The 22050-nt window shown below is 42.9% G+C and overlaps 1 protein-coding gene across 3 annotated transcripts in view; it reads right to left on the reverse strand.

Moving 5' to 3' along the window:
* Window positions 1-22050, reverse strand: part of LOC139761640 (alkaline phosphatase-like) — a 656491-nt gene that overhangs the window by 6777 nt on the left and 627664 nt on the right. For 2 of the 3 annotated variants that reach the window (XM_071685927.1, XM_071685925.1), the window contains 4 exons: window positions 17897-18075; window positions 13755-13962; window positions 13290-13430; window positions 6866-7060 (listed from right to left, as the gene is read on the reverse strand). In XM_071685927.1, coding sequence (XP_071542028.1) covers window positions 6866-7060; window positions 13290-13430; window positions 13755-13962; window positions 17897-18075 — 723 coding nt within the window. Of the gene's footprint in view, window positions 1-5929; window positions 6125-6865; window positions 7061-13289; window positions 13431-13754; window positions 13963-17896; window positions 18076-22050 lie in introns of all 3 variants that reach the window. The other variant, XM_071685926.1, reaches the window with a different exon arrangement.

The raw sequence follows: 22050 nt of genomic DNA on the forward strand, positions 1-22050 counted from the left end.
TTTCTAAACAAATCAGTCTTTAATAAATCTAATTATTTCTTGATCAAATTAATCTTTAAGCAATTTAAATGAAATTAACTGTATCATGGAAAAGAAATCTTATATCTGAACTAAAAACTAGAGTACATTAATCAATTAATGGCGTCACTAGAAACAATAATAGTGTAAGGGTAACTAATTAATGGTGTCACTAGAAACAATAATACGGTAAAAACTAATTAATGGTGTCACTAGAAACAATAATACAGTAAGGGTAACTAATTAATGGTGTCACTAGAAACAATAATACGGTAAAAACTAATCAATGGTGTCACTAGAAACAATAATATAGTAAGGGTAACTAATTAATGGTGTCACTAGAAACAATTATATAGTAAGGGTAACTAATTAATGGTGTCACTAGAAACAATTAGACAGTAAGGGTAACTAATTAATGGTGTCAAAAGAAACAATAATAAAGATGACTAATTAATGGTGTCACCAGACAGACACACAAGGGCAAACATTCTATATCAGTCTTTTTCTTGCGCAAAACATTCCTTTCATACTTGCTTTTCCCTCGTGAGCGAGGAAGGGTCCAGAACAGATGACAGCTTTTGAGAGGAAAAGATCCTCATTTGGATCTTTGATTTGTTCCTCCTTTTGGAAAGTACGACAAGATGGGAGGATTTCTACCAGCCAGCCCCCCCTGCTCCCACCCCTCTTACTGATTAATAAAACACACAGAAACAAATGCCGACAGATGAATGACATAATAAAGAAATACAAACATTTTTAAGTGGATGTAGGCATAACATCTCAAGAAATTATATGAAGTGCAGGGAATTCAATCCTAGCTGCTGGATAAGAAAGACTGGCACGCCTTCAACTCTCCAAGGCAAACTTAATAAACCGTTCATCGTAGGTAAAAGCCCAAATTCATACCAAATTCTGCGAATCCAGTAAGGTATTGAGTCTCACCGAGTCTCACAGTGAGAGAGAGAGAGACCTCTTCCTTCCTGCGTCACTGCATCAAGTCTACCTGATTAACAGACTCCTTCCCACGAGCTGTGATATTGCCCATACCACCCGCGACGAACCTGGTAATTTCACAGAATTAAAAGTGAGGTTGGAGGAGGCCCCGCTCCTGGGAACCTCTCCCTTCCCCATACAACAGCTGTATATTCGCCTTTTATTTCTCATACTTATTATATGAAGTATAATAAGAGCTCTCCATGGTGTTGAGATCATGCGACGGGGGAAATATTCTATAAGACAAGTGGAGAAATTAGAAAGAATCTGATCCCTCCTCCACTAACAAAGAGGATTCAACACCTTCACCACAAGAGAGAATCTGACGCCCCTTACCACTATATAAGAGAGAAACTGACACTCATATCACGACACGAGAAAATCCGACCCTTGATCTCCTACCGGGAAGAATCTAATCTCCTGTACTAGAGAGGCCGTGATCTCCTCACCTCTATAGAAACAAATCTGTGTCCCTAACACTCAACAACCCAATCATGTACCACTAACGGTATAAGTTCCAAGGATAAAATCCGGCAATTCATGGATAAAAATCCAGAACAGATGAAGAAGACATTCACTTGTCTTTAATAGCGGTACAGGCACTATCGGCTGACAGGCGTATACCAAAACGGCAACCTGGCCAGACGGATGGAGCCTTATGAGCTGAGGGGCGTGGCACCATACGTGTACAATCATGAGATGAAAGACGTAACATTATAAGAATAGGGGCGTGGTCGATGAGCCTGGAGCCACATACTCGGTACTATCAATTAACGGACAGAATCAAAGGCTCAAGGTTGTGTCACTACATACGGACAGGTAGGCCAACACAGACACAAGAACCGGCCAGCATAGGCTGGCCACTGTAGCACAATGGGATTACACGGGTAGGCCTGAGGGTGGTGATCTTGCCCCCATGGGAGACACCGTAGGTTGACAGGTGTGGTGTCGTGGTCTGCTGGATGCGGGGCACTGTGAGCTGACTTATGTGGCATCGAAGGAACTAGTGAGTGTAGCGCCAACGCGGACAAAGCGTATGGCTCATCATGGGTTGAAAACCTTACCTCTATGGGCCAAAGGTATTCACAACATGGGGCTTATGGGTATGGGATGCAAGATGCAAGGTGAAGACCGAGCTGACGAATGTAACATCGAGGTATGAGAGACCCAGCGTCACTAACAACATATTCATAATGTCATGCATGATATTCCGACCATGTCACTAATACACGTCGACCACTTTCACTCACAACCACTCATATGTTTTCTATTTATGATCATCTGCAGAATGTAATGGGAAAACACTAAGAAATAATTTCAAATACACATGCAATGAAAGAGTTATCTAAAGAGGGCAATAGAAAAACTAACATTGTAAGAGCATTGCATAGGCCCTAGGTTTACGGCTCCTCCACATCCTACAGAGGCAGTCACTTATATTAGAACATGCTATCAGTATTACCTTAATACATACAGTTCTGTCCGTCATAACATTACCTCGGCTGGCATCTGTTATTCCACCTGCGAAACTTTGACTAAGTGAAACCTTGTTCAAATTTTCTGACAATCTTTGGCGAGAGTGATACATGCAGCAGGTAAGGAGAGCCAGGTAAAAATACTAAGCCTGTAAGTCGACAGAGGGAGAGAAAAGGCAGGGAAGGAATAGAGAACAATAGAGAGTGAAGACAGGGGTACCGAACAAAATCAGCTGAAGAGGCAGAAACAATTGATGGAGAAGCCAGAGCCACTGGAGAGAAGAGAGTACGAGACACTGGATGAAAGAAAGAAGTGAAGTTCTTGGGGGCCAACAGAGAGGTATTCGCGGTAATGTTCAGAGGCAGAAGATGGAGATGGTGATGGAGTGGATAGAGAAAACGCAGGTGCTGCTTGAAGAGGTAGTATTTGGATGGGTCACACGCTTTAATGAAGGAATTGGACGCATGGATGAATGGAACAAACTCAGCGGATTGAGGAAACATAGGCAATGGACAAAGAGGCTGGTTTAGAGTAAGCGAATAGATACAAAAAAGGAAGTGAAATGAGAGGGTTCCAGAAGGTCGATGCAACGAAGTGGAATGAGACAGACTGGGACAGTGAAGGTAAAGGGCAGATGTATCACTTGGCTGGGACAAAGGCAGCAATTGAATGGGTTACAAGTGGTGTCTGGAAGGTTCAAGAATAAGTGTCTACCACGGATAGAAGCAGTGGACAAAGCCAATGGATGAATGGGAAAATTTAAGTAAATAGAGAGAGTACAGGAAAAACAGACAATGGCATTGGATAGGGGGAAACAAAAGCAGTATATAGAGAGGGATGAGGTAATATATGATGAAGAATGAATGTAAAGAATAAATTGTGGGGTCAATGAGAGAGAGAGAGAGAGAGAGAGAGAGAGAGAGAGAGAGAGAGAGAGAGAGAGAGAGAGAGAGAGAGAGAGAGAGAGAGGGCATGAAAAGGAAAGGAATGTGGGTGAAAAGACAGATGAAACAGAAATAGTGGCAAGATGGAACAGAGACAGTTGATGGAAAGTTCACAGGCAGTAAACGGAGGCGAAAAAGATAATGTGGACAGAAGGAACACAAGCAATGGAAAAAAATATGGGCGCATAATGGAGGAATTGAACACGATGAATGGCAAAATATAGTGGCAGTAGATAGAAGGGACAAAGGAAATGGAAGAGTGAGTTAGATTCAATGGAATGTGGGTATAAAAGCAGTAGGTAAAGAGGAAAGAGCTCTGTAAACGAAGGACGAAAGCAATGAATGAATAACGTAGCGGCATTGAAACAAGGGAATAAAAACAAAGGATGAAGATAACACACCCAGGAGAGATCAGATGTGGTCAATGAATGAATGGACAGAGTCAAAGGTTGGATGAGAGACACAACGTTGGATGAGGGAGACAGAAATAATGGATAAAGGATATACATACCGACGGACAAGGGCAACAAACAGATGAGACAGGAGTACAGAATGGAAAGGGAAGACGCTCTGGATGCGTGGACAGCCAAATGCTGGACGCTAGAATGGCAATGGGATTACGGGGAGCTTGGCAATATGATCAGGGTCTTAAAGATCTCACTGTCTGGGAAAAATGCACTGGACTGAAGGGACGGAGGCCATAGGTTAATCGAGGTAGGAGGTGAAATAATGAAACTGACCATGTGGAACAAATGCAGTATGTGGAGAGGGTATAAACAATATGGTAGGTAATTACATGAGACTGGCAGTAAATGAAAATGGGGTAGAGAAAGTGAACTGAGTAGATGAAGCCAGTGGAGGAAGTAAACAGAAAGCGGCTACATGGGACAATAACAGTGAATGAAGAAAAATGCAGTGGATGAAAGAAACGAGACACAGTGGGCAGTGAGGGCAGAGAGGCCAAGAGCAATGTTGGGACAGGACTAAAACAGTAGATGGAGCAGATGATAGCAATAACTAGCAGGGAGGGAGGCAGAGATTGGGAAAAGTGTACAGTCCACCGATAATACAAGATCCCGTTGATGGCTGGAACAACAATGGCGAGAGTGAATAAGAGTTACTGAAGAAAGAGGACTGAGGGAATGGATGCACGAACCACAAGTATGTATGTACGGAGGGAAAGATGCACTCAGCGGAAGATGTGTAAAAGGGTCGTGGATGAATGAAATGAATGGAGGGTAAGGCAGTGAATTAAGGAACAGAAGTACAAGATGGAAGGGTGAAAGTTTTACCTGGAGGAACTGAAGATATTGGAGACACTGGATATAGGGGTAAATGAAGTGGATAAAGAAGGTATTAGTGAATGTGGGACGTGCAAGACAGATCATGAAGAAACAGTTGTAGTGGACGGACGGGAGAGAGGTAGAGGACAGATACAGAGGAGTCATTCAACAAAAGGTAAAAATGAGTTGGAAGGGAGATAAGAAACATTGAAATGAGAGATAGACACTTGCTTATTGGAAGAGGCTGTGAGTGGATAGAAAACGGGATATAAACGATTATGATTAAGGCAACAAATGAAGAAGAAAATAGGTAATGTATACAAAGGAAAAGGATAATGAAAATACTTAGATAGGGACAGTAAATGGATGAGATAGACGATTTGAGAGTGAACAAAGAAGGATATAACAAGTGATGAAGATGGAGATAACAATCGGAGACCAAAGATACACAATGAAGATAAAATAACGTATGGGGATGGAGGGAGACTGGATGAAGGTTTACGTTAAAAACTACGACACAGTTATTGGAGAGTTGAGGATTGAGGTAAGAGAGAAAGGTGGAATGAAGTTGTGGGATATATGATGATAGCGAGAGGGAAGCGAGGATAAATTTACAGCAGAAAGGGTGAGGCGAAGTTATGGAAAAATTGATGACGGATTTACGAAAAAAATACAAGAGCTAAAGGTGAGGATGAGATAAGGGGTAAAAGGATGGATGAGATGTGGGACAATATATATATATATATATATATATTCCTTTGAGTCCACGGGGAAAATGAAACACGAAAAGTTCCCAAGTGCACTTTCGTGTAATAATCACATCATCAGGGGAGAGACAAGAGAGAAATATAAATGTCAGTTGATATACATCGAAGAGACGGGAGCTAGGACGCCATTTGGTAAACATCCCCTGATGATGTGATTATTACACGAAAGTGCACTTGGGAACTTTTCGTGTTTCATTTTCCCCGTGGACTCAAAGGAATATCTTGATCACGCGCAAAATTGTGATCCTTTCCAATATATATATATATAAGACAGACGATGATGATGATGTTGAGATTAGACGACCAAGTTGTAAACGGGGGGGATAATGATGTGAGGAGGAGAGGAAAACAAGACAACCTGGTAAGATAACGGAAGTAGGGACAGGTCTGGCTAGAGAAAACGGGAGATAGGGTAAGGAAGGTTGTGTGAGCCAAGGGCAGGACAAACCGAGGATAGGGTGGCCGCGGGGCACGGAGGCGCCGCCGAAGGACATTGTGTGAGCGTGGTCAGCAGTCACCAACAGGAGCGTGTTGCTAGGGTCTATCAGCTTCATGGCGGCCTGCACGCACTCGTCCAGGCGCGTCACCTCGTCCAGGGCACGTGCCGCCATATTGTAGTGATGGGCGTGGTCCATACGTCCCGCTGCGGGGGAAATACTCTCTCTCATTCACACTTGCCGATACCCTGGTTCGGTACCCAAGCGCGCGGCTTAAGTGGCTCTCGCGGGGGGGGAGCTAACGCCACGCCCCCCCGCTTTTACCATGGGGCTCCTTACCTGGTGACCGTGGCCAGCTGTCACTAATTGCTTACAAGGGTGGTGTAGCCTTGTGGCTGAGGTGGTTGTGCGTTAGGCAGCCCTGCCTCTTACCAACCAGCCGAGGGCAGTGTTACATGAACCGAGCGCTACCCACTACCAAGCACAAAATGATCATGCTCCACTGAGAAATTAAAAGTGTCCTGCTTCTTAGTTAACTCATAATATCCACCAACTAACATATCTACTGACAAAAAAAAATGTATAAAACGTGAGTCAAAAAGATTTTTTTTTTTTTGAGAAACGTAAGCCAACCGCATGCTGCCGACAGCCAAATGACATACCAGAGAGTTGCCCACCACCTGTGTTAAGATACTGGCTGTACTTGCTCGCCCACACCACCACACGCACTCCTAAGGTCTCTCGTAAACATTTAAGTTCAATGCATAATAATCTTAAATTCTTAGTTTGGTTTGATATCTCTCATAAGTCAGTATATGGCAAGTCTTCAGACTGACTATACCAAGTGAAAGGTCGCTGGAGTGTTCGTGTGGTGTGGGAAGGTCAAGAGATAATGAGTCACAAGACAACAAAAATGGCCAAAGAAAGAATATATATATGAGAGGTACCCGTGACGGGGTGGCCCCGCGGGGTGTTATCGCCCCCGAGAGTGAACACGTGGGAGTGGTCTGCTGTGAGCACGAAGAGCGTGTCTTTAGGGGACGTGATGTTGAGGGCGCTTTGAACGGTGTCGTCCAGAGCGGCGATCTCCTCCAATGCTCTCCGGCCGTTATTGTGGTGGTGGGCGTGGTCTATACGGCCAGCTGAGCGAGGGCGGGGCCAACCAGTTAGTACACATTACAAGAGGTAAACACAGCTGGATGGGTGTAAACAGTTATTCAAATAGGATCTACGAAAAGAAGAAGAATTATGATAAGCTTTTACCAAGAGAAATGTACCATCTTACATTACTTAAGTTAAACAATAAACTACATAAAACAATCTCGCTGAACAATTGTTATCTGTCAATACTGTGGATGGTCGCCAGTAGGTTGTCTCTGCCCAAATCATTTTTATAATAAATGAAATGAAACTTGTTTCGTTTTTGTCCAGGACACACATTAGCTGACAACTTCGTTTTCTTCCTTCTCCTATACATACCTTTCATATGTACATTACCCCAGTCGCTTGAATTACATTCTTTTGTTTATCTTAATCGAGTTCATTTTCTATCACTGCGCGGCAGATTCCCGTGTTTTGCAGTTCTTCGACTCGTCTTCCTGTATTTATCTTCAAAATTTCTTTATTGATTCCTTAATGAGAATGAATATCAAGAACCTTTGGTTAAACATCTACTTTATAAGAGTAATGGAAAGTAACAGAAACCCAGTTATTTACAAAGATTGTATAACAAGGTATTTTTGGCGGACACCATAAACACAGTATTATAATACGAACTGTTATAAACCTTACTGGGAATCTTGGCCTATATAATGGGTATATCTGACTTTACTGCAACAAAACTTAGTGCTTCTTCGTGTACGAGGCACCATGCTTATCACATGTTGCCGCGGTGAGAAAGAAATGTTGGGAAACTTACACATTATCGGGACGTGACTAAAGCACTGTCTGGAAAAGCAATTGCTACTAATAAAGTTTTATAGTCATATATACATAATATATGTACTTAATATCTTGAACATGGATAATCTATTGGAAGGATGAATTAGTATTGTCTACAATACTAATATGAAATGTTGGAGATAACTGAATAAGGATTTTTGATTAACTGAAATAAATTTCCTATAATCAAAGAAAAGTAGATTCAAGTTTCTTAGAAGTATTTCTATACTAAGTCTATACCACTAACTTACTTATTTGAAATTTACACTTCTTGAAACGGCGTTTGTTGTCTAAGATAAAGATGACCCACCCAGTGTTTGGTCTACAGCGTTTGTTGTGTTAAGATAAAGATAACCCACCCAGTGTGCCTGGTCTACAGCGTTTGTTGTCTAAGATAACCCACCCAGTGTGACTGGACTTCATAAAATATAGTTTCAACGTTTCTAGAGTGTAAGTCGGCGACAATCCCCAGTGAGTGTTAGTAATAACAGAATACATGAATTTAAGAGACATGAGAGCACATTAGTTCTTACTAATAATTGATGGCTGATATCATAACCTGAGACTTACAACATGGAAGACACTAATGGCTAATATCATAACCCGGGACTTACAACATGAAGGATACGCAAGTAATCATTGAAAGAAAAAAGAATTACGCAATATACAGTAAGAAGAAAATCATGTTTAACAAAAACCGAGTGAAAATTTAAGGTGGATGGTATCATTTTGGAGAAAAAAAAAGGTCAAAGTACGACAACTGGGAAACTGTTGGTGAGAAACCACAAGTGAGAAAATATTGGCTTGGAACTAAAAAGCCTAAGATTCAAAGCATGGCGGCAACTGTTTAAGGAAGGCAAAATTTAGACACTGCACGCTTGGAATCGTAAGCTACCGCAGGCCTGGAAACACGAAGTGAGGAGCTGCGTCTAGTCTCAGTTTGTGAGTAAGTACATTAGGTGAACAATTAGATATCAATATATTTGATTTTTTAACACAGAAACCTCAGATTGGGTCGATATGCTTGTCAATGGACTGAACCTGGGTATGTGAGACGTCCGGGGTAAACCACAGAAAGGTGTGTGGGGTCTGGATGTGGATAGGGGGGCTGTGGTTTCGGTGCATTACATCACAGTTTCGAGTGTGCAATGTGAGCGGGTGTGCCCTTTCTTCGTCTGTTTCCTGGTGCTACCTTGCTGACACAGGGGGCGGCGATGCAAGTGTGGAGGAAAGAAAAGAATTATTTTTCTTTTCTTTCATGCACCTAGGTTGTTTCTTGTGGGGCGGGGTGGCGTCGAGAATGGATGACGGCGAACAAGTAAGAACATGTTTATGTATGAGTACATACTCGTACATAAACATGTATGAGTAACGCGGGATACATAAACCATTAATCACCAAACACCTGGGATCGAACCCTGGATCACTTGAGTGATAACCAGTGACTAAGACCACTGCACAAGCGACTGGCTTAAAGAACTCCACGTCGACTACATTTCCTGAGATCAGCGAGAATACTTTCACCTTATGTGGCGACCAATGAGCGATAATCTAACTGCCATCACCCTATGGTAAAGCCTCACTCTCCACACGTCTCACACCCAGGCACTCCGGAGGGTGGTATCTGTATCTATCTACAGAATACACTGATACTGGGAACCAATGTCAATCGTTTACTGCTACATGACCTAAGATCGAACACAAGATCACTTGAATGATGTCCAATGACCGAAGACCATTACATCTCCGACTGTCTTAAAAGTTTCTCGTGTTAGTCCACGTTTTCTATGACTAATGAGATCTCATTCCACCTAACACGATAACCAGTGAGTGATGGGGTAACCCGCCACTACTAACACAGAAAAGCGATGTGACTCTTTCGCCGATATAATCCCTGGGACTGATTACTTGAATGCTAACCAATGACCAAGATCATTACAACTCCAACTGGTAACCAGTGCCATAAGCTAGGCATCTGAACCACACGGATCCACCTACCGAGAGCACTGAGTGATATAAAAAAAAAAAACCTGAGGGGCAACATATTAAAAAAAAATGAAAGACATGAAGTCACTGCTAAAAGGGACATGTATACATAGAATAAACGTAAAATGGACGTAGGATACGAAGACAGGGACAAATTAAAACATAGGCACAGCAGCATTAGAAATTCTGTAAGTACGCCTGAAAAATAAACACAAAATAGTACGACATACAAGTTAAAGGAAAACAATATGAGAACAATTCAATCACATGTTACACGTTAACAACAGTTGTTAACATAAGATCCTCCCTGAAATAAAAGGAATTCTTATAATAACAGAAAACAATGGCTAAGGTCTTTAGTCGATCACTTGATGATATCAGTTGATCAAAATACTAATGACAAGAAAGTCAATGGTGATACAAAGCAATATCCTGGTTTCTGTAAAAAAAAGTAAAATATCTACTGCCATTCTATCAAATGAGAGGTGAATGGCGCGATAGTTTTTGAATTTCAAACTAAAATCGGAGTCAGGAAAAAAGTGAAAGCAATTTCCTGAGCTTTCTCATCCTCTGTGGCTCCTCCAGAGTCCGGTCATGAAGGCACCACGATATTAACCTGTAAAATACAGCACTAGCTTGGACTACAGCTACTACTGTATACATCAGTACAGCCAGGTGACACACTCCCTTCCCTATAAACTATATGATTGGTTAAAAGCTGTGGTTCATCTTACATTACATAATCCTCAGAAACCTACTCCTAACTAGCACAAGAATATCTTATTTCAGCTAATAATCATGGTACAAAGTGGATCTATAATCATGGTACAAAGTGGATCTGTAACAGGATTAACACGTTCTCACAACCTACAACACCAATTTCTACCTCTAGCTTAACATACACCTGTTCCCTTAACTTAGAAGTGCCCTTCTTTAACCTGAGCCCACTTTTTATCCCACAATTTCATCTCCACCCGGCACTTGTTTCTTCAAACCTTCATCATATTCCGGTCCCCTAATCTACACCTGTTCCCTCGATCTCCATCTCTGCCACTGACATCAGTCTACCACCTGAAGCTCCAACTGTCCTTTTAACTTCTACTAAATGTTTTGAACTTGTCCCCGAACACTTAAATATCCCTTCCACCTCTACATACCATAAAAACCTCTAGCTATTTTATAAACCTCAAACTGCCCATCCACCTAAATCTACATCTTCAGCCACTACTCCCTTAAACCGCTAACTGTTTCATTCTAGTCAAGTCTCCCCTACCTTTTCCTGCCACTTCAACATCCGCAATTTTCTTTTCTTCTCCCTTTAGCTGTCCCTTTAATCTTAACCCAACAATTCTAGGTGTTCATTCATCCCCTCTCTATCTCAGCTCACTTAGTCTACCGTTTCTGTCTATCACATTGCCACATTTCTACTTCCATTTCTACCTCCCTTGCATTTCTTTATGCTCCTCACATTCATCATTTTCTTAAGTTTCACTCGTCTACATCTCTATTACTACTGAAATATCTAATGATATCTTCCCCTGCGCATTCTCCAGTTTCCTTTAGTGTCATTATCTACATATCTCGTCATATTAATCGCTGCCTTTGCCTTCATCCTTACAGTAATTCCTCACTACCTCTTTCCCCCACACCAACTGCACTCTACTGTCCTTCACCTCATACATTCTGCACTCTCCACTCCTCCACCTTATCCCACCTCTCCTCTCGTATGTCCCTCTTTACTCCATCTGCCTGTTCTACCTTACTCTTCCCTCCAGCTGCCCTTCCTAAAGCTGTCCTCACAACTTTTTTCGCTACCTTTCCTCCTCACACCAACCGCCCTTTGCGTTCCTGCCCCAGACAAAAGCGCCTTCTCCGCCTACTTAGTTTTCATGACTTCCCTCTTCTTTTCCTCTTTACCCTTCCATCTCACCACTCTACCTTCCTCCTCATTTCAGCTAGCCTTTATGCCTCTCTCTCTCCCTACACAATCTGCATCCATCTCAACCTCTTTCACAATACCTGCTCTCTCTCTCTCTCTCTCTCTCTCTCTCTCTCTCTCTCTCTCTCTCTCTCTCTCTCTCTCATCCTCTATTCTCCTTTCATAGTTCCTGTCCCCTCTACTTATCTCCTCCCATCTATTTATGTTCTTACCTTAAAGTGACTAGTCCCATCCATCTCTACTTATCTCCTCCCAACTTTCTGTCTTCTCTACCATACACTGACTATTCCCTCTACCTCTCTCATTACACTTATTTCCACCTTTACCCACCGCTGAAAATCATGTACTCACGAATCAGTAAATATGAAGCTTGAAAATATGAGACCTTTTGTTTATTTCAAGGGAAGTCCTCCTAATTAATACTGAAAAAGTAGATTCAAACTGACTGATTATTATGACAAATAAAATTTCATTTCTTACTGTAAACACCTTTTTGGGGAATTAAGATTTTGCAAAAAGTTAGATTATCTAATGCAAATGTTTTAGACTTTTACGTCCTTCAGAAATACTGGTTGTTAAGTTTATCTGACACTGAAAGACACAGGATGTCATAACATCCAGTTTTAAATTCAGAGAAAGTAAACTCGATCAAACTTATTCAATCAACGATTTAAGAAAATGATTATTCCAATCTCTTCACATCTCCCTCCACCCTCAAGTGAGCTACGTCACTTTCTCCCTCACCAACTCCTGCTCCCCCTCTCCCATCAACACCAACACCACCTCTCAGCATCTCCCCCTCTCTCATCAACACCTACACCCCCTCTCCCTTCACCACCTTTTAAACCATTCACAACTCTCTCACCAATTTATGAGTGCTGCCTCCCTCTTGTCATTCCCAATTTTCTTCCACTCATAACTACTCTGTTCTCATTTTCTCTCATTCTTCCCCTCTCTCCTATCTTCCCTTACCACCATCCCTTTTAGCACCTGCTCCTCTTGCCTCATTCCACACCTTTAGGCGACTCTTTCGTTTCCCCTAACTCTACTGTTTGCCTCAATCACTTTCCTCCCAGTACGTCGCCTTTTGTCTCTTCTTCATTCTCCTGTCACTGTCTCTCTTCGCTGACTGCTACCTTCCAATTCTGCTTTTGTCTTTCATCTCATTTCCTTTCCGACTTTTAAAAATTCCCTGTCACCATCTTCCAGCTTTATCTAACCCACCCACACGACCTATCTTCCTGGTTACCTCTCACCTCTCTCATTATTGCCCTATTTACTTATCTTTCATTAATTTCCTCACTTTTATTTCCCCTACCTAGCCCCGTCTACACTATATTTCCCAGTCTCCTCGTTCACCTTTCCTGTTCCCTCTCCCAGATACCTCCTCCTCCCTCCTCGGTATTCTCTCTACCCCTTACATCTCCCAACTTTTCACAATGACATACATCTAAGTAGCTCTTCCCTGCTATCGAGTTGTCATCAGACAACCCTATTTGGCTCACCTTCGACCATGAGAAAGAAGCCGTGGGGGTTCTTGCGCAGGATCTGTATGGCCTTGACGGTCATCTCTGCCAGGGACGGGTCGCCCGTAGGACCCTTATTACGGTCTACCTCGAAGTCCAGGTGTGAGTAGCCGAAGACACCTGGTGGTATGGGAGAGGCCATTAATGAGTGCGTGGGGGAAGACCCCCCTAGTGTTTGCGTGATTACTATCCGCTAATACGGGGCGAGAGTTTTACACTCGTGTGTGGCCCAGTCTCTTAACCTTTTAGTTACTACGTCATTATACACAGCCAAGACGTTCGTTGCCTTTGATAGTACACACTCCAAAGATTCTTAGCCAACACGTACCTACCCTCACCTACCAAATATACTTATCCCTCAAGTCTGCTTCGCCAGAAAGTACTTTCAACAGCAAGGACACTCGCAGCCAGCAGGTATCGCAACACAAGACTGTCTACACTCACCGAGGAGGTAGTCGGTATGCCTGGGGTCCACCTTGTCGAACTGGGCCTTGTTCCACACGTACTCGGCATTGAGATCGCGAGTCTTCTTGTCATGGACCCACTCGTCCAGTAAGTTCCTGCCGTCCGTCCGTCGGCCGCGCTGGTTCCTTTCCTCTCGGTCGTACACTGTCGTGGGTATCCAGTGTCGCCGCCCTCCACCCATGAGCACCTAAAAAAAGGAGTGCAAAGACGGCATCAACAGACAGCAAAGACGGCATCAACAGACAGCAAAGACGGCATCAACAGATAGCAAAGACGGCGGGGTAGCGACAGGAATGGATGAAGGCAAGTAAGTATGAATTGGCACATGTGTATGTATGTAATGTCTGCGTATGTGTATGTATATGTATGGATATGCTGATATGAATATGTATGTATGTGTGTTGATGTGGGCGTTTATGTACATATATGTGTATATGAGTGGATGAGCCATTCTTCGTCTGTTTCCTGGCGCTACCTCGCTGGCGCGCGAAACAGCGATTATGTATAATAAATAATTATATATATCACTCGTAAGGTGAATTACTCCTGCATCTGAATGAAGTGTGATAATCTCTACTCCTCTTTCTTTGAAAACTTTCTCTGCTAAATATCACCTTTGATAGCTTCTTGTCAATCCATCATTTCTTCACTTGTGGACTGACGAGACTAAAGATGATCATCCTTCTGTCACAAACTCACTCTTTGTGGTTTTATTGCTTTCTTTTTATTCCACTTTGAATGACTTCGACATTGTCTCACCTGTTTCCTACTTTGTTTATACTCTTCATAGAATAATTTTCTTAAAAAAACCACCGATACACTACTGAATCAACTCCTTAATTTGATCATTTCATAATTAACGGTAACTAAGACGGCATAGGTTAATGAGTGCCCTAATCTCACAAGCACTCCATAAATACACTCCATCTTTTCCTGCTTCATCATCAGCTTCTCGTTTCCTCATAACTAATTCTATGAACTCAGATTTTAATAGGATATCAGAATGGAGCACATATAACCTACTTAAGATTAACTCTTCTGATATTCATTTCTTTTTCTCGTTCTAAAACTCCTCACGGCGTCACCATTTCCCTGGATAGCTCTATGACTCCAACAATTAACAATGATTAGAGTGTCACCTTAACACCTATAATATATCTTACTCAAATACTTGTCTTATTCGCTTAGACGCCGAAGGATTTCTTCGGATTTATTCGTTCTCGTATGGAATACCTTTCTCACATTTGGAGCGGCTTTTGTTCAGTGGACTTAAGGAAAGAACAGAGTCCAGTGAAATTCGATCCGATTACTTATTCAGTGGACTTAGGGAAACAACAGAGTCCAATGAAATTCGATCCGATTACTATGTCAATCTGACCTCAAAAACTTGACCCACTTTTCTTTCACCTCACTGTGGGTTATATTTCCCTCTGATAAAGATATTATCCCGGTTTCTCCTTGGAATAGCTGGTGTTTGCATGCTACTGACATTAGCTAGACCAGGCAGTACTCTGCAAGCCACTGAGTCACATGATAACACTGCAACCTTTGGCAACTTAAGGATGGACTGCTGTGATCTCTATTTCGTTCTCTTCACAGTGTAGCTTTGGAATTCCTTCCCCATCTCATGTTCTCTAACAGCTATGATCTGTCTCTTTGTCACAGAACAACCTACCACTTTCTCGAAAATTCATTCATAATTCTCGTATTTTTTTTTTTCCAATTCCTTACCTACTTTTCGTTTTTTTTTTTTTTTTAATTCAAGTTCCGTGCCGAGAAGAACGTTTGTACGTAACTGGAACGTTTGAAAGGAAAAAAAACGAGTCAGAGATGGGGTTTGAGGAAGTAGAGGGCCAGTGAGTAGTGCGAGGAGCTGAAGGATGTAATGAGAGGGTGTTGCAGGGGGAATGTGAGTGAGCAGAGATATTGTTCATGTAAAATATAATGTAACATCATCGGGTACATAAGGCATTTGCTTGGATCTACTCATGCTTACGTGGTCTGTTAGATCAAGAATATCACATTCTGATCGTTTCAAATACCTGTATTAGATTACCTTTACCTACTCTTCTCGAAGCAAGAAAAATTAAAGTCGTTTACTGTTTTATAATCCCCAAAACACGGGTCTTAGAAGATAAATGCCATCCAGTGAAATGGGAAGTAAAATTCTCATATGACAATTAGAACATTTAGACAAACTAGCGCCTGTGACGAGTGGGTGGGTGGTTGGGTGGTGTGTTAAAGAGATGAAGTAAGACCAGTGACCACACGTAATGTGTTGGGTCGCCGCTGCCTTCAGCATAAACACATTAAATATCTTTACGAGGGGAAATTTTTTTTGGTGTATGTGTGTCATTAGACCCGGAGAAACGCTAGCGGAACAAACAAATTAATCTTGACCTAGAGAATTAAAGCTGCAGTCCACATTAACCTCCTCCACCAACTACGGTAAGGGTGTTTTACTCAGGGGGGTCAGAGATTCAGCGAGGGAGAACATTGTATACTGCGGCAGAATACGTGAGTGCTGAGGTGACCTGTCTTGACACATGCCAAGTGGGATAGAGAAAGATGCACGCTTCACTATGGAAGTTCTGCGGTCTTACTCTCACTCAACCTTGGATGGTGGCTGAGCAAGGGAGACGATGGTGGCTGAGCAAGGGAGAGAAGCAGGAACCTGCCTGACGCTGTGTGGAGTAAACCCACACACACACACACACACACACACACACACACACATTCTTTAGCTGTCACGTATAATGGACCGAAAATATAGCTCCCTATCCACAACCAGGCCCCACACGGGCACAACGCGTACAAAGGTATGGTGACGGCCTGACACGTGCAGACACGGTCAGGTCATCGCAGAATCCTCGCCTATTCCCTGCCTACCACGTAGTATATCCTTCGGGTCGGCCTCTCACAATACTACAACTCAGTAGACTTCCATCCACGTCTCTATGAAGTAACAACACACGACAAATGACAGCAAGAGTGTTATGATACTCTAACCCTAACTCTGAAGCCTTAACCCAGGTGTTATAGAACTGTGGTATCATCATCTCACAAGTCTACGATCTCACAACATTCTAAAATCAATGGTCTCTGGTTTGACAACGAAGTCCTTAAGGTCGCGCAACCTGTGTGTTCAGGTTCTAAACCCGAATGTTATGTTCCTCCAGCTATAACACTAAATTCTCATCACCACGGCTTGATGATCTCATAACAGGCGGGTTTTGATACCACTGTGTAGTCCTGGATCTGAAAGTCTATAGTTCAGTAATTTTTCCCGATTGTCTTTCTAACAGACAGCTATGACGCGTGCCCCCATCTATTCCCCTTGCCACTCTGCCTTTCTCTAGCCACCACATCTTGAACATTATTTCATGAGGATTGTCTGGCCTATCTGCACACATCTTTAACATGTTTGTCTACTGTATCTACACACATCTTTAACATGTTTGTCTAGTATATCTACACACATCTTTAACATATATGGATAAAACTTCGTCTGGACCATGAGCTTTGTATGAGTCAAGAGAAGTGTGTGTAATAAATTTAATGTAATTAACTATTTGTGCTGAAAGGGGAAGGGTGTTGAACATCTACCAAACATTATGCTGCTTCTTATGCATGCTTTCATTCTATTCCATCCATCACCTCTCTTATGCAATACAAGCACGTCATCACATCTTTTTAACATGTTTTTTGCTTAATGTCATGTGTGTGATTACTGTCACAATTTGTGTAACGGGGAGAGAGTTTTACACTACTGCTGCCCGTTTCTTAATATATATATATATATATATATATATATATATATATATATATATATATATATATATATATATACACACACAAACACACACAACCCAGTCTAAACCGGGTACCCATTTAAAGACCAGTCCCAAGTAAAAGGATGAACACCTGGGTCGGGTGAAGGCCGACAGCCACGGCCAGAGTTCGAACTCGTGCGGGTCTGACCCTGGGCTTGCCCGTGGAGACTCATGGTAGTAACACTAAGCACTACACCGCGAAGAGTGTGTGTGTGTGTGTGTGTGCTAAAGCTACACACACGCACACACATACACACACAGGGTACTGTCTACTCTACTATTACTCACATTAATGTTCTTGCCAGGCTCATTCTCGACCAACTGCCTGGCGATGTCCTTGCAGGAGGCGTGGGAGTGCGCGGGGACCTTAGCGTCGTCTTCCCAGTACCTGGAGGGACTGCGGGCGTACAAGGCGGAGGGTGTCCCGTGGGTGATCCTTGTGTTCGTAACGATGCCCGTGCTTTTACCTGCCGAAAAGGTAGGTCGCTGGTTAGTATGGGGGCTGATGTGTGTGTGTGTGTGTGTGTGTGTGTGTGTGTGTGTGTGTGTGTGGACGTCAATGTTTTTGTCGTCGCTGTGGTGATAAAAGGAGTGGCGAAAGATATAACCAGCCTACTAGGAAAACATAATCTAACCTTCCATCAATCATGTCAGAAAAATGATACCATTGAATGAGGCAGGGACACCCATGAGGAAATGGTCGATGCTAAACATCAATTTGCTATAATCATGCCCTCATTGTGGATCGACCGCCGCGATCAGGATTCAAACCTATACATGCACGACCCCGCGAGTCTTGGCCAGTGAGGATTAGAGGGTGCACCACGGACGCCAGTACAACACATTACTGCCATATGGTGTTCACTGGGTAGCGAGCATAACTATCCACCAAGGCAGCGTAGTGTATATATCACTCTCTACACGAGACGACCTACATGGATGTGTATCGCGGTAGGACTGGGTGCGTTTTGAATTTGTGTATCTCCGTGGGGTACCTCTAGGCTGTGCGATGGTTTAAAACCAAGCAAAACTAATGGCAAGAGACGACCGCCAAATTATTTGCGTGCGTCGATCTGTAAGTTTCTCCTCAGTGAACAGTGGAGGTGTACGATGGCATCTATTGGTGGAAATCAGCAGCCATAAGCTGAGGGATGAGTTAGCGAAGAAAGAAAGTGACAGGCACATTCACAACACATACTTTTTAGTATAGAATACTTGTCTGTGCCAGGTTTTGGACTGGCGCCAGGCTCACGCCCCCGCCTCTCTCTCGCACCTGATCAACGAAGATAGAAGATGGATAAAGGCATGTTCAGGGAACAGTGAAGAGGGGAGTACGCTGGTGAGAGGCGAGGTAGAGAGATGGAAAGCTTCCTGCAATGATACATACAAAAGACAACTTAAGGTGCCTCTTGTCACATTACTGACGTACATTAGGGACGGGACAGATAGCATACTATTCACATCACATCACTAAAGTTACTATAGACAATGCAGAGGTCGGCGTAAGCCTTGTCTTTTCTTTTCAGTCAGATATATCAACAAAGAGGAGTATACTGCTCGGTCTAAGGCAGGACAAAGTCCCTGAAGTATGAAACTTGAGATCAATGTCAACATTGGCAAAAATGCTCTTGTGTTGGTATGAAGTTCGTTGGCGGAGCATAGTCCTCACAGCGACAGAAAGAAGGATAAAAAAAAAAAAAAGAGCACCAAGTCGAAGTAGGGAAGGCCATAAAGAAACCTGGCAAGAAAGATGGTCACAAAGAATATTCATGAATACGTGAGTGAGTTTATCACAAGCTAGTGGCCCTGCAAGACGTGCTTGGCTGATAACATCCAGTGCCCAAGGTTAGCACACACGCCAGTCCGGCCCTAAGGAGATTTTCTGGCCAAGGTTACATGGGATAAACATCGAGCTGGCCCTGGGGTGCTCTCTTGGCCAGAGATAGGTAAGAAACATGTCGGGTCAATCCTGAGGTACTTTACTGTCCACAGTTAGATAAGACACTCGCCGGGCCAACTCTAAGGAGCAAGCCTGTCCAGGGTTAGTAAAGATACGCCTCTTGTCCAGTCCCGACCAGCTCTCTTATCCAGGACAAGCTACGAAGATACCGTTATAAATATAATGGCTAAAAGGGACCATTTAGTTGACTTTACTCGTGCTGATCATTCTTATTAAACAAGTGTGAGCTGGTTTTTTTTATATCTATTTACGAGAAATACGCTTTACCAACTTAGATCGGCTACAAGAAAATCCATGAAAAAAGAGCGAAATTTGCCTATATAGTAAGTGCAACGAAATATACTGCGTACCAGTAACTAAATATTCCTAAACGTTGTTGTGTTCTGCCGGTGTGGTGATGTATGACATCATCTGCCCTCATCTCAGCGACCTCCACCAAGCGCCTTATTCTGCACAACCTCTACCGAAAATATTGTTATTGAGCCTCCGTTAGGGGGAGAGAGAGAGAGAGAGAGAGAGAGAGAGAGAGAGAGAGAGAGAGAGAGAGAGAGAGAGAGAGAGAGAGAGAGAGAGAGAGTCCTCATGTTCTCCATTCTCAATGATACTAGAGCACCTTCAATGCTTCGAGCTGTAGCTACACAATCTCACCGCAAACTGGTTCATCTGACCACTCTCTCATAAATGTATCTATCTTAACGGTACCTCTTCCTCCAGCAGCCCCTTCTAAACGTAAATATTGGCACCTCAAGAAAGGTGACTGGGGTAACATTCCTAAATTCTTTTCTGACTTCCCTTGGGTAAATTAATGTCTCCTATGTGGTGAAGTTTCTGTCTCCGCCAAACGCATTGCAGAGGTTATTGTTGCGGGAATGCAAGCATTTATCCCCTCATTCTCCCAGGCGAAGACTTCCTCCAATCCATGGTTCAGCCGCTCCTGTTCTGAGGCCATTCAGGCAAGGGATCACGCATATTGGGCCTCGAAAAACTCACCTCACTCCGACTCCCATTCAGCTTTCCTTTATTCAAAAGAAATGCGATAACCTCTCCTCGTCATCCACTGGTAACTCTTCCTCTTCTTACCTAATGCATCGCTAACAACATCTGTCGCTCTACCTTTCCTTCACTCATCTGATCCGATGGTACTATAGCTGCTCTTCCGAATACAAAGCAACACTATCAGGTTCTCCTTTCTACTCCAGTTCTATATTGGATGACTTTAACAGTCCTTCAACCCCTGATGCTCCTCTTCCTAATCCTATGTATCTCCCCGTAATCCCTTCTCAGACTGTCCGAAAAGCGCTTCTCTCTCTGGACACAAGCAAGGCGTATAGCTCTTGATAGTATCCATCCCCGTGTATTGGAAGAGCGTGCCTCCGAACTTGCATCTGTGCTTGCTCGGCTGTTTCGTTTCTATTCAAAAACAAGAACTTTTCCTTTTAGGCATGCGTCGGTACATCCCGTCCCTAAGAAGGGTGGCCATTCAAACTCCTTGAAATATCGTCCTGTTGCTTTGACATCTACTTTTTTCAGTCTTTGAATTCCTCCTCAACCCCATATCATCAGACATATTGAATCTCAAATTCTTCTATCTGATCATCAGCATGGCTTCCATACGGAAAGATCTATTGATAATATTCTTTCCCATCTAACTAATGTCTGTTCATCATCCCTGAAAGATTTTGGGGAATCTCATGTAGTTGTCCTTGACATATCCAAAACTTCTGACAGGGTTTGGCATCGGAGTCTCATATCTCAGGTCTGCCCTTCTGGCATTCCTCCCTCATTTTGCTTCCTCTGGCCGATCTATCTCCATGGCTGTTAATGGATCAGCCTCTCTCACTTTTTCTATTTACAGCGGTGTCCCTCAAGGTTCTGTCTTGTCTCCTACACCTCTTCTCCTTTTTAACAACGATTTCCTTTCTCTTACAAAGAACCAGATGCACTCAATATGCTGACAACTCAACACTGCATTACTCCACTTCCTTCAAGTCTGCGTCTTCTCTCACTCGATCTAAATCTCGTTTCGACACAACTTCCTTAATAAAGTCAGTCTTGGACAGGATATCACAGAGGGGTAAACGAAATCTAGTTAAGTTTAATGCCTCCAAGACCCAATTTCTGCCGATCTCTCTATATCGAAAATTCCTCAACTTTTTTCTCTCCTTTGACGGTTCTATAATTCTACCTCTTGCCTCAATGAACATACTTGGTATTAATGTAACATCCACACTATCTTGGACCCCCGCCTCTAAAGAACTGGAGTCCTGTGTAGATGTCGAGATATCATTTCTTCCGAACAGTAGCTTCGTTCAGGAAAAGGATTGATCCGTCCTCCTTGTGTGGAATACCGCTCTCACATCCGAGGATGGTTCTAGTTCTCCATATTTGCTTGAGAGAGTCGAGTTGAAAGCAATCCAACTTATCAACTCTCCCACACAAGCTTCAAAATTTTTACTCACTTGCCTTACACCGTAATGTTGGT

The sequence above is a fragment of the Panulirus ornatus genome, chromosome 41, assembly GCF_036320965.1.
Source record: "Panulirus ornatus isolate Po-2019 chromosome 41, ASM3632096v1, whole genome shotgun sequence".
Lineage (NCBI taxonomy): Eukaryota > Metazoa > Arthropoda > Malacostraca > Decapoda > Palinuridae > Panulirus > Panulirus ornatus.